The following is a 13,533-nucleotide window of genomic DNA, read 5'->3' on the forward strand; positions in this document are numbered from 1 at the left end:
CTTTTTCTACACATAGCAGAACACAAAAGAGAAACTTATCTAAAGTTATAAATATCCATTTTATAACCTTCTTGCTTTAAAAAAGTGCTAGATTCTATACATTACTTTGAAAATTAAAAACCAAGGGAGAAAGAAAAACAAAAACCAAAACCAAAAACTGGTGACAAGCTTAGTCAAGACAAATATACTCCAGAACTTCAGCCAGGAGCTACAGAATAATAGATAAGATACAATACTTGTATTCGCATCACGAGGTTAGCCTCCAGTCTGAACAGAGATTTCTAGGGAGATGTGTAGAATATAAGGCTCTGTGTTAAGAAAATGCTTAAGTGGCTTTTGAGATACTTCCAAGAAAGAGACCTTAAAAGCCTGGGGGAAGTGGTATGCTGATCAACAATAGTACTAAACTGAAGCAAGAAGCAGAGCCTGGGCCTGGAATAAGGAGTTCTAATTCAATAAAAACATCAATTGCTATATAATTTATTGCAAATCTAACTGCAAGAAGACTCAAAGAAAAAATGGATTTTCCACGGACTACATGAATATCTAGAAAAAAGAAGAGATAAAAAATAAAAAGTTTTTAAAGAATTAGATGAAAGAAAAAGTGCTTAGAAGAAAAAATGTTAGAAATAGGCTTCCTGAACACTTGAAAACACCAAACAAATCAATGATTCCACAATACAGCAAGAAATATGAGAACAAAATCAAAAGATTGAAAGACAAAGAGAAAATGTGAACTAATTAAAAAAAAAAATCTAACCTGAAAAATAGGTTAAGGAAAGATAATTTAATCATTAGATATTTTTGAAAACCAAGATTAAAAAAATATCTAGGTACTTTATCTTAAGAAAGTATAAATGAAAAATGCCCAGAGATCTATTAGAAATTATAGGAAAGGAAAGGAGGAAAGAATCAATTGAATTAATGACTTGCTGAAAAGACCCAAAAGGAAAAGCCCTGCAATGATTATAGTCAAAATTCAGAGCTTCCATATTAAAATATAAACACAACACACACACACACACACACACACACACACACACACACACACACACTACCCAGAAAGAAGTAGTTAAAGCACTAAGAACTATAGTTAAGATTATCCAAGATTTGGTAACTTCAACTATGAAACAGAGAAGATCTTAAAATACAATATTCTAAAATGCAAAAGATATAGTAAGTACTGCAACCTCAAATGATTTCCCCAAAAAAGCAAAGCATAATTCTTCTAAGGGGAAAATGGCTCTTTAGTGGAAGAGAAAATAAGTATTCCTGACGAAATGAGTTGAGTAAAAAGTTTGAAAAAGCTAAGAGAAAGTAAAAGGGAGAGTACACCACCATAGAAAGAAGATGGAGTACAACTTGTTATTTCTTGTAATTGGAGTGTATATATTTATATATATGCATATGTGTGTATGTATATATGTATGTATACACACACATACACACATACACACACACACACACACACTCTCCATAGTTTGGTGTAGAAATACATCAAACTGAACAGGAAAATAGTAGAGATGACAGAAGGAGAATCCAAGGCAAGAGACAAGGGGTAATGGGGAGACAACCTCCTAAAAAATGAGCAACAGTTAAACAAATCATGGCATGTGCATGTATGGAATTTTATTACACCATGAGATACAATGAAATACTGAGTGATATGAACTGACAGAGAGAGTAATGAGCAGAGAGATGGCAACTTTGTAAAGAAAGTGGGAAGACTTAAAAACTTTGACCAATGCAGTGACCGTCTTCAGAGAAATTATGATGAACACGTTAGCTACCTCCTGACAAAGATATAATAGTCACAAGGATCACACATATACTTTTTTGAATCTGACCATTTTGTGAATTTGGTTTCACTAAATGTTGTTACCAGTTATTGTTTTCTTTCTCCCTTGGTTTTTAATTTTACAAGTAAAGTACAGGATTATATACAATTTGTTTTAAAGCAAAGAGATATATAAAATGGAGGGTTATAATTTCTTTTTATTCCTGTAAAAGTATTTTATTTTTCCAATTTCGTGCAAAAATAGTTTTTAATATTCATTTTTGTAAAATTTTGAGTTCCAAATTTTTCTTCCTCCTTTCCTTTTCTTTCTCCTCTCCCAAGACAGGAAGCAATCTGATATAGATTATATATGTACAATTATTTTAAACATATTTCTACGTTAGTCATGTTGTGAAAGAAAAATCAGAAGAAAAGGGAAAAACCATGAGAAAGGAAAAACACTGCAAAAAAAAATGGTGAAAATAATATGCTTCAAAGAAAAATCTAAGCAAATAATAACATTCATCTAGATAAAGATTGTCTGTGAGGAAAATTATTTCTCATCAACTTGGTCACCAGGTGAAACAATAAAGAATATGTTGTCCATACACGCAAATACCAGGAAACTATGCTGCGGGGCAGTGGGGGAAAAAGTTCCCTCATTTTGGGGGAGGGAATAATTTTAAAAATACTTAAGTGGCTGAGTTTACTTGGTTCTGTTAAGGATTAAACCTGTCAATTTTAACATGACATTGCTGTTATATCTGAAATAAACTTAAGTGATGTTTTGTTCTGGTTAAAAAAAAAAAAAAAAAAAGAAAGAAAATAGCATGCTTCAATCAACATTCAGTGTCCCTAGTCCTCACCTGAGATGCATTTTCCATCCCAAGTTTATTGAAAGATTTATAAATTCATATGGGTTCCTCTTTTTCTCTTCTATTATGTGTATGAAAATAATTTTTGGGGGTATTTTAAATTGATAATAAATAAAAAAGTACAGACACTGCTATGTGAAGTGCTGTACATAATTTAAAAGTTCAAATTATATAGTTTTGCCTATTAAGTGATTACAATTTTCAAAAACAAAAGACATTATGAGGGTCTATATGCTCTCATTGCCACTGGTGGGTTTAAATAGTTTCATTCATCTAGAAGCATCACATCAGATTTCCCTTGTGACCAAAAAGGATTTATAAGATGGTTTTCCATTCTTGTGATACAATCTTGACACAGAGACAGATTTTAATTTTTAAAATTTTTTGATGTGTCCAATCAATCAAATAACAAAATCTTTATATTTTGTTTTATATAGTTTTATATATGTGTTTTATATATCTTTATATATGTGCCAGGTGCTAAAGGTACAGTTACAATAAAGGAAATGATCATCCAATTCCAATTGCAATAGGCTTATAATATAGAATTCAAACTGGGCCCTACAATTGTTAATGCTGTAAAGTTACCCATGTATATATCCTGTAAATTAAAGGCTATTAAATAAAAAAAAAAAAATTAAAAAAAAAAAAGAAAAAAAAAATTAAAAAAAAAAAAAAAAAAAAACTGGGCCCTAACTGCTACAGAGCAATCTGAGTCTTATGGGTAACACAAGACAGGTACTACAAACTTTTTTTTTTCTCTAAAAACAATTACAATTTATGAATAACTATAGTCAGACCTAAGATCCTAGGGGCACTTTAGTATCTGGAGATTTTTTCACATTTATATAGATAAAATTACAAGATAATAAGGTATATTAAATACTTTGTGGATGATGTTGGCAGAAAGGAGGCAAGTTCATGTTTTTAATTTTATTCAGTAAAGTTGGCTAAAACCAGATAAATGTTAACTTAACTAAGTAGGTCATGTGTTATTTCTAATGTTTTTCATGTAAAAGAAATTAACCTTTAAGCCAAGTTCAAGAGGCAAACTTCATTTTTATACATTAATGAAATTACTGTGAATTTGTGTATGATTAATTTGTACAAGGAAATGTAGTATAGTGGAAACAGTACCAAATTTGGACTTGGAGAATAAAGGTTTTGATCACTGACTCTATCATTATCAGAAAAATCACTTTCTTTCTCTGAGCTTCTGCAAAAATTGAGAAGAGTAAAATGTAAATTAATTACCTTTCAGAATTGTTGAGGGAATTAAAGGAAATTATGTATATAAAGTGCTTTGTAAGCCTTAAAGTGTGATGTGAATCATTTATGTGTGACTGCCCATTGGTATTAATAATTGAATATAATATCATGAGAATTTAGAGATCAGTTGCATGAATGAAAACTTAAGAAAACATCAATCCATCTAGTCTTCACTTGAATAGAAGAAGGAAAAGAGGGCCAAAGAGGTGAAATGTGACTAAATACTGAATCAAATCACATTGGTAGTAAAAAAGCAGCATTAACAGATTATTAATCCTATATAAGAGCAATGTCAGCTGTGAATGACTTTGCTATTCTCAGCAATACAATGATCTAAGACTACTACAAAAGACTTATGCTAACCATATCTGGAGAAAAAAAAATGACTGTCTGAATACAGATTGAAGCATACTTTTAAACTTTTTTTGTGAGTTTGTTTTGGGGGATAATTTTTTTTTTTTTAAATCTTCACAATATGACTTTTATAGAAATGTTTCACATGTGCCTTTTCAATGGGGTGAGGTTGGGAGGGGGAAAGGGAGAAAATCTAGAACTCAAAGATATTAAAGACAAATATAAAAAAAATTAAGAAAAAATTTAAAAAGAGAATGAAAGCTTTACAAATTAGGAGGGCAAAGGACAATTTACTTGTCAAATCTTTGGAAAAGAGAGGAATTTATAACCAGATAAGAAACAAAGAACAAATAAGAAATGCAAAATAATTCATTTTAATTACATTAAATTAAAAAGGGTTTGCACAAACAAAATCAATGCTGTCAAGACTAGAAGGAAAGCAAAAAGGTGGGAAACAATTTTTACAACCTGCTTTTCTGATAAAGGCATCATTTCTAAAATAAATAGGGAAATAAGTCAAATTTATAAAAATACATGTGATTCCAACAGGATGATTTCAGAAAGGCCTGGAGAGACTTACATGAACTGATACTGAGTGAAATAAGCAGGGCCAAGAGATCATTATATACTTCAACAACAATACTATCTGATGACCAATTCTGATGGACTTGGCCATCCTCAGCAATGAGATCAACCAAATCATTTCCAATGGAGCAGTAATGAACTGAACCAGCTACGCCCAGCAAAAGAACTCTGGGAGATGACTAAAAACCATTACATTGAATTTCCAATCCCTATATTTTTTCCCACCTGCATTTTTGATTTCCTTCACAGGCTAACTGTACAATATTTCAGAGTCTGAATCTTTTTGTACGGCAAAATAACAGTTTGGTCATGTATACTTATTGTGTATCTAATTTATATTTTAATATATTTAATATCTACTGGTCATCCTGCCATCTGGGGGAGAGGGTGGGGAGAAAGAGGGAAAAAATTGGAACAAGAGGTTTGGCAATTGTCAATGCTGTAAAGTTACCATACATATAACCTGTAAATAAAAGTCTATTAAAAAAAATACATGTCATTCCCCAAGTGATGGATGGTTAAAGGATATGAACAGACAGTTTTCAGATGGAGAAATTAAAGAAATCTATAAACTTATGAAAAAATACTCTAAAGCACTATTGATTAGAGAAATGCAAATTAAAATAAATTTGAAGTCCCACCTCACACTTCTCAGATAAGCTAAGATGACAGGAAAAGATAATGATAAATGTTGTAGAGGATGTGGGAAAATTAGAACACTAATGCATTGTTATTGGTGGAGTTGTGAACTGATCTAGCCATTCTGGAGAGCAATTTGAAACTATGCCCAAAAGGCTATAAAACTGTGCATACCCTTTGATTCAGCAGTGTTACTTCTGGATCTGTATCCCGAAGAGATTATAAGAGAGGGGAAAGGAACCATATGTGCAAAAATGTTTGTAGCAGTTCTTTTTGTGATGGCAAGAAATTGAAATCAAGTGGATGTCCACAATTGGGGAATGGCTGAATAAACTGTTGTACATGGATTGTTCTATAAGAAATAATGAATGGGCTGATTTCAGAAAAAGCTTGGGAAGATTGGGAAGAGTGAACAGAACCAAGAGAACATTGTATACAGTAATAACAAGATTATATGATGATCAACTATGACAGACTTAACTCTTCTCAGCAATACAGTGATTTGAAGATAGTTCCAATAGATTTGAAAAAGAAAATTCACATCTAGAGAGAGAACTATGGAGACTGAATTGAAGCATACTATTTTCATTTTTTAAAATTTGCTTTTTCTTTCTCATGGTTTTTCCCTTTTGTTCTTATTTTTCTTTCATAACATGACTAATATGGAAATATGTTTAAAATGATTGTTTAAAAAATGACAGCTTTAGAAATACTATTATTGCTATCAATAAAGAAAAATTCTGAGACAATAGTAAGGAAATCCTGAAAATCCCAACACCAGTGTTTTCAAATATAAATGGATATCTATTTCTCTTGTAATTATTGGACTGACACTGGTTAAGCACTCTAAAACACTTGCAGAAAGATAACATCTCTTAAAAAATTATTTTTTTTTATTTCAGAAGTTTTCTCCAAAATTAATGTATACTTAATAATAAGGTAGCTAGGTGACTCATTGGACCTGGAGTCAGAAAGATCACTTTGTGACTTTGGACAAGTTACTTAATCTTTGCCTACTTCAGTTTCCTCATCTCAAATGGGGATGTAATAATAATAATAATAACAATAATGTTATCTTGAAGATAACATGAAATATCTCTAGTGCTTTGTCAACTTTAAAGTGTTATAGAAATGCTAGCTAGGTGGATGATAGTAGCAGTGGTTTTAGTAATAATAATAGTGGTAGTAGTGGCAATGATATTGATGAGATCTGTGACAAAACTATAATTATCATTATTATGCTAAAATGTATGAACACTCACAACCATCCTATTTATACTTACTGTATATTCCATAGTGCCACGGGGCTTTTGAACCACCATCTTCTTTTCTTTCTTCTCATTGGTTTTGTTCTGGTTGTCATCTAAAGGAAGGATATGCATTTAAATATACTGATTTAAGATGTGTCAACTTTTTACCAATTCAAAACTGCTCTAATTATAGGATCCCAAGAGACTTGGACTAGTCATTTAATTCAGTCTTTCTGTCTTCAGGCTAAGTAATGTCAAAGAAATGATAATCTCTCTTGCTTTCCAAAAAGGAAATTTGATAGCTTCTTTTAGTACGCAATCATAATACCTTAAAGATCTCAGAAAATTGTTCCTCTTGTCAGACAAAAAAGAAGACATTTGATTTACATGAAAGAAAGCTGATTCAAGGTAAAAATGTCAAAACTTCTGCTAAAGATCCCTTATAGCACTGAGTTAAGCAAAAATAATGGAAATGACAATAGATTGGAACAGCTATTCTTGAATTTCGGCTCTTTGATCATGGACAAGTCAATTAAGTTCATTAATCAGGTTCTTAATTTGTATGATGAGATGGTTACAATAATTCAGTGTACAGCATAATCTGGGAACTCTTTGGAATTTCCAAGACCTTTTCAGGGGTTCCATGAAATCAAAACCATTTTCATAAAAATACTGTTTTAATTTCTATTATGGCAAATATTGGTAGCTATAGCAAAAACAAAAGCTCCTTGAGGAAGCCCTCAGTAATTTTTAAGCATATAAAGGGATCATGGACACCTAAGTTTGAGAACCAGTGGACTAGAAAGCTCTACTGTCCTTTCCGATTCTAAGTCCTATGACATTTTCTGTCATCTTTCTCACAGTGTCAGTATGGAGGAATTACTTTGTAAACCTTATAATGATCTACAGATATGAGTTAAAGCCTCCTTGACATTTTCTACTAGAGTCCCCCTAAGCTACTTACTTAGGTGTAATCAATTAAGATTTTTATTTTCAGTGTATCATTTCCACTGGCCTTACATTTCCAAGGTCTGAGATACTAATTCCTTCTTCCCATTTGAAGTATTTTGGGGGTGGGGGATCCTAAGCCTATACCATGTCAGAAAAATTTTAAGATATTAGCTCATTAAAGTTTTCTTACACTCAAGTAGAATACTGGTTTCAAAAGAAATCTGCTTGTATTTCTTTTAGCATAGTAGTTTCAACACAGTAGGGACTTAATAAATATTGCCTGATTGGGATCGTGACTTGTTGATGTGCTGTTTAAGGTAAATTTATCCTCTACATTTCAGAGAGTAACACATAAATTTGTTTTCCACTAATGATGTGTAGAAAAGCTAAACAGAGTAATAGTGGAAATAACAATAATAATAATTTTTAAAATGCTAGCATCATTTAAAAAATGCTCCTTCCCACACTAGATTAATGGGTCAAAAATGTTAAATGTGGACATGAAAATACAGATGAACAACATCCCAGTTAAGTCACATATCTTGTCATATTCAGTTTCAGAAATGAATGAGCACTGACTCCTTTGACACTAACCTGACATCCCACCAAGTCAGTCCAATTAATTTCATTCTATCTTGTTTTAAAATAACAACACATTGTGGCAGCCCTCTTTGTAGTGGCTAGAAACTGGAAACTGAGTGGATGCCCATCAACTGGAGAATGGCTGAATAAATTGTGGTATATGAATATTACGGAATATTATTGTTCTGTAAGAAATGACCAACAGGATGATTTCAGAAAGGCCTGGAGAGACTTACACGAACTGATGCTGAGTGAAACGAGCAGGGCCAAGAGATCATTATATACTTCAACAACAATACCATGATGACCAAATTCTGATGGACCTGGCCATCCTCAGCAATAAGATCAAGCAAATCATTTCCAATGGAGCAGTAATGAACTAACCAGCTATGCCCAGCGAAAGAACTCTGGGAGATGACTAAAAACCATTACATTGAATTCCCAATCTCTATATTTTTGCCCACCTGGATTTTCGATTTCTTTCACAGGCTAATTGTACAATATTTCAGAGTTCGGTTCTTTTTGTACAGCAAAATAACGGTTTGGTCATGTATACTTATTGTGTATCTAATTTATATTTTAATATATTTAACATCTACTGGTCATCCTGCCATCTGGGGGAGGGGGTGGGGAGAAGGAGGGGAAAAATTGGAACAAGAGGTTTGGCAATTATCAGTGCTGTAAAGTTACCCATACATACAACCTGTAAATAAAAGGCTATTAAATAACAATAAAATAAAAATAAAATAACAACACAGATGTAACATATACTTTATATCTTGAGATTTCACTATATTCTGCTCCATACCTAACCAAAAGGAAAACCTCCTTGTGCAGTCTGTAAACATGAGATGAGGCTTCATGTCTAGGAAAGGGCCCAGTAGATGTTGCTTTATGTTTCTTGGGTTGATTTTGCCATGGGTCCCACAATCCAAAACTTCAGGTAATGACTTGGAGCTTTTTCTCTTGTGAGAACTGTATCCAGATGATAGGGAGCCAGATCTCTCCATTTCCAGCTTCTGGACTTGAAATTTCATTCCCAGCCAGAATGTGGCTGACTCTGGCTCTCTGGTCCATAACATAGTAGTGCTCAAATGCAAGTATCTGCTAGTTTAGCAACCTAGGATGTAGCCAGGAGCCTTCAAAAAGGCTGAGACCAGCCTGGGAAAATGGATTCCCAGACAGTCTAGCTGCAAACAAAGTAATCAGCCTTACAGAAGTTCCAATCTTCCAAGTAGCACCAATTTCAAGCACAGTGCAGGGAAAATGTGGGGTTAAATAGCAACACCACAGGAAGGCAGCACCCAAAACTCCACCCCTCCCTAGTAAACTGGCTGTAGGGTCATGGGATGAACATGTCCTAGGTGGATCTAGCTGGCTGAAAGGTGGACTCCGCTCTATTCCCCCACCCCCACCCCCCAGATCTTGCCCCAGGCACCTAAGAACTACCAGAGCACTTACTAGCAGTCCCCATTCTAGGAGATTACCAGATGTTTGAATTTCTACACACAAAAAGACTTTCCTTTACTCCTCAATTTTACAGCCTGAGGACTGAATTTTCACTTTTTATGTCCACATAAAGAATAGATAACAAATTTCCCCAATGCAAATTTAACTAAACACTTAAATATTGAAGGAAGGAGGGGTCAGACTTGGGAATGTGTGGGGCTGGGGGAAGAAAGAAGAATAAATTGTTGCTGATATCACTGGAAAGAAAGGTACCTAAAGAATTGTTCCTAAAATCTATGTTCCAAATAGGTAATGTCAAATTTCTATTTTAAAATCCTTAGAAAATATGTGTGTTAAGAGAGATTTAGGAAGATAGAGTTAATAATTATGTTCCTGAGGAAGAAAAGCAGGGTGTCCACTTTGACATTTCTAAATTCCCTCTTAGCGATGGCAATCTCTGCTCCCTAGTCATGTGTATTATTAGCTATAAAAACAAATATATTTAATGAAATACATAACTTATACTTAAAGTTCAGTACAAGTGTCTAGTCTCTCCGTAAGACTATTGGGCTGTCATAAGATAACCAGATTTATGACTGGAAAGGGACTTTAAATATCCTTTAATTTAGATGCCTTGTTTTATAAAAACAGTTCCAGAGAAGTACAGTAACTTAGTAATACAAATAGTAAGAAGGGCAAGAAATGAAACACAGATCTTCTGATACCCCATTCCATAATCTTTCTCAGATTGCCCTCCCTTAGATTCTCTAATGGCTTGAATCAGCAAATCAATATGTTACTAAAGCAAAATACAAACAACAAACAAACAAGAAAACAAGTTAAATTCATATGGATCACTATTCCCTTCTGATGAATAATATGTAATTTTTTTGAAAAGAAAAAAAAAGTACTTAACCATAGACACATGAAAGTGTGGATACTGTTAAATAATTTGAATAAAGTGTTACACATGTGCAGAACCAAACATAGCAACCACATACCATAAAAACTCTAATAGGAAATATGCCAAGCTACCTGTTTTCCATTGCTGTGCCTTTTTTTTTTTTTTTTTTTTTTTTTTTTAAAGCATATCACTAGCATAGGATCACTAGCATAGGATAGCTTTGGAATTTCTCCCTCAAAGTTGAATTTGTTTTCAGAAACTATAATTTTAAAAAGTGAAAATTTAAGAGAAAGAGCTATGATCAGAGATCAAGAATCTCTAGGACAGGGAACTGTATTTGGTAATAAAGCAGTTATATAATGAAGATCAAACAATCAGCAAGAATATTTATAAGTTTATTTATTTATTTATAAGTTTATACGTTTCTCTTGTGGATAGGAGAGTAGCATGGCATGAAATTACAGGTCTAAGAAAAACTTTATCATTTGGTCTGATATTCCAGGCACCAGAGAAGACATACGAAGACAAAAATAATGTAGTTCCTTACATCAAGGAGCTTATATTCAATGGGGAATATAATATGCATTTATATAGCTATATACAAAACATAACCTGCGGAGGGGGAAAGAGAAGAAACAGAATTAGCAAACAGAAGAATTAGTAAAAGCCTTATGCAGAAGTCGATTGTATAAACTACTTTTTTAAAATAGTAAAAAAAAATGCCATTATCAGACAAAATTTATTTTAAAATTCCTAAAGGAAAAAAAAATCTAGTCATTTGAAAAACTTTTCCCATTTGGGCTATTGGCTAATATATAGGTTAACAATATAATTGATTAATTTTATATAGTATCTTTTAATAGAAATTATACTTAATAAATTATTAAATGATAGACACATAAATTGTTAAATGAGATAGTATTTTGTATAATTCTCTCTAAAGAACAAGAAAGTGAATATGTAATAAGGAAAAGATTTTCCAGAACCTATATCTTTATGCCAAATCCCAACAGTGTAATTCTATTTTTTTATTATAGCTTTTTATTTTCAAAACATAAGCATGGATAATTTTTCAACATTGACCCTTGCAAAACCTTATGTTCCAAATTTTCCCCTCCTTTCCCACACCCCCTTCCCTAGACGGTGAGTAATCTATGTGAAACATGTTAAGATATATGTTAAATCCTATATATATATATATATATATATATGTGTGTGTGTAAAAATTATCTTGCTAACAGTCTAATTTTAAAGGAAAAAACCAATAAGCTTTCTTCCCATAATTGTTCATGGTTAAAATTGCTTTTTTATCAAAAAATCTATATTTCTGATTTATCATGAATGGTGAGCCAAGATTAAGGATTCCCTCCAAAATAGAATTTGTATTATGAACTGCCCATTCAGTGGTACTGAATGTAACAATCAAAATCAACTCTTCTCAAGGATTAAAAAATTAACTACATTCAATGGTATTTTCTCTACTATTGTATTATAGAATGTCCCAATGTCACAAAGAATATTCTTTTCTTCTTCAACATTAAAATTTATAGATACAACCTTCTTTTGCCAAAGACTACCTCTTTCAATTCTATAAACAGTTTTCATAATTGGTAGATCAATCATAGTTTATATCCAAAAACACTGACTGCAATCAGTTCCATGACCCAATAAGTAAGTAATGATCAGAATCCAGCTTGATTCTAATCTGAATTCCCCCAGGACAACATCTTCCTTCTGATGTAAAGTCCCTAACATGCATTTCCCCCCACCCCAATCAGACAGACTGACCTTTCACTTTGGATTTCCAAAATAATACTTGGGTAACGACCATTGTCTTGTAAGCAAAGCATTGTACTAAGTATTAGGGATACAAATGGAAAAAAGAAGACAATGCCTGCTCTCAAGAAACTCACATTTTAACAGAGGAGAAAATAAATATAGAAAGTTTCAGCTGTAACTAAAGACAGGCAGAATCCCATGGTCCTTAAGAGTGCAACAGTCACATAGATGGTAATTTATTTTCCTGAATATCATTCTCATAAGCAAAATATTATCTATTTCTGATGCAAACTTATTTAAAAGACTTTGCCAAAGATTTTGGTGGGTGAGAATTTTCTTTTCTGGGTCTTCAGTAGCTTTCACTGAAAGACTTAGAGAAACAGTTACTAGGCTTCATCTCTATAAGGATTTGCATTCCAGAATGATGGCTTTTAGGGAATGGGATGGAAGTTTATCCAGCTTTAATTCATCTCTTTCAACACTGATAAAGAATTGGTCAGACCCTTCCAAAAGTCTTCTTCAGTATAGTGTGAATAATATCTTTCATGAACTTTTTAATTACTACCCACACACTAGTGTACATTGAAGCAGAAAAAAATACAATTTGAATATTTTAATTTCTGGAAAATTGAATAGTTTTGATACTTAAATCTATGACTCAATATTTCATCCACCTTATCTAAGACAAATACTCTGATCTATTTTGGAGAATAATCTTCACCAAGGATTTGGAGTAGGATTATCACATCGAACCCACCCTATAGTTCCAAGAACAAAAATTCTTAGCCTACACTTTTTGTATTTTATTTCAAATATCAGTGCTACCACTGCAGGCATGACAAAAAAATTCTATATATAGTCATTAAAAGTCAATATTTTTGGATCTTTAATTCAGGGGATTGTAGCCCCCTCTCCTGGATACCAGAGAAAAACTCTTGAATATAGATAGCCCAGAGAAATGATTTCTTTAAATTCATATCATCAAAATTATCCACAATTTCATTCCACTTATTGCAGTGTCTTGAAGATACTGCTCAATATTTATTCCTTTAGGACTCCAATTGCCTGTTTGGATCCAGGAATCATCAGATATGATCCAAACATATGCCAAACACTCAA

The 13,533-nt window shown here is 32.6% G+C and overlaps 1 protein-coding gene across 6 annotated transcripts in view; it reads right to left on the reverse strand.

The window, feature by feature from the left end:
* The window catches only part of NCOA7 (nuclear receptor coactivator 7), a 156,390-nt gene that overhangs the window by 47,719 nt on the left and 95,138 nt on the right, over positions 1–13,533 (reverse strand). For all 6 annotated transcript variants that reach the window (XM_003769414.4, XM_031964313.1, XM_031964316.1 and 3 more), the window contains one exon: positions 6,783–6,862. In XM_003769414.4, coding sequence (XP_003769462.1) covers positions 6,783–6,862 — 80 coding nt within the window. The remainder of the gene's footprint in view (positions 1–6,782; positions 6,863–13,533) is intronic.

Source organism: Sarcophilus harrisii, chromosome 4, assembly GCF_902635505.1.
Source record: "Sarcophilus harrisii chromosome 4, mSarHar1.11, whole genome shotgun sequence".
NCBI lineage: Eukaryota > Metazoa > Chordata > Mammalia > Dasyuromorphia > Dasyuridae > Sarcophilus > Sarcophilus harrisii.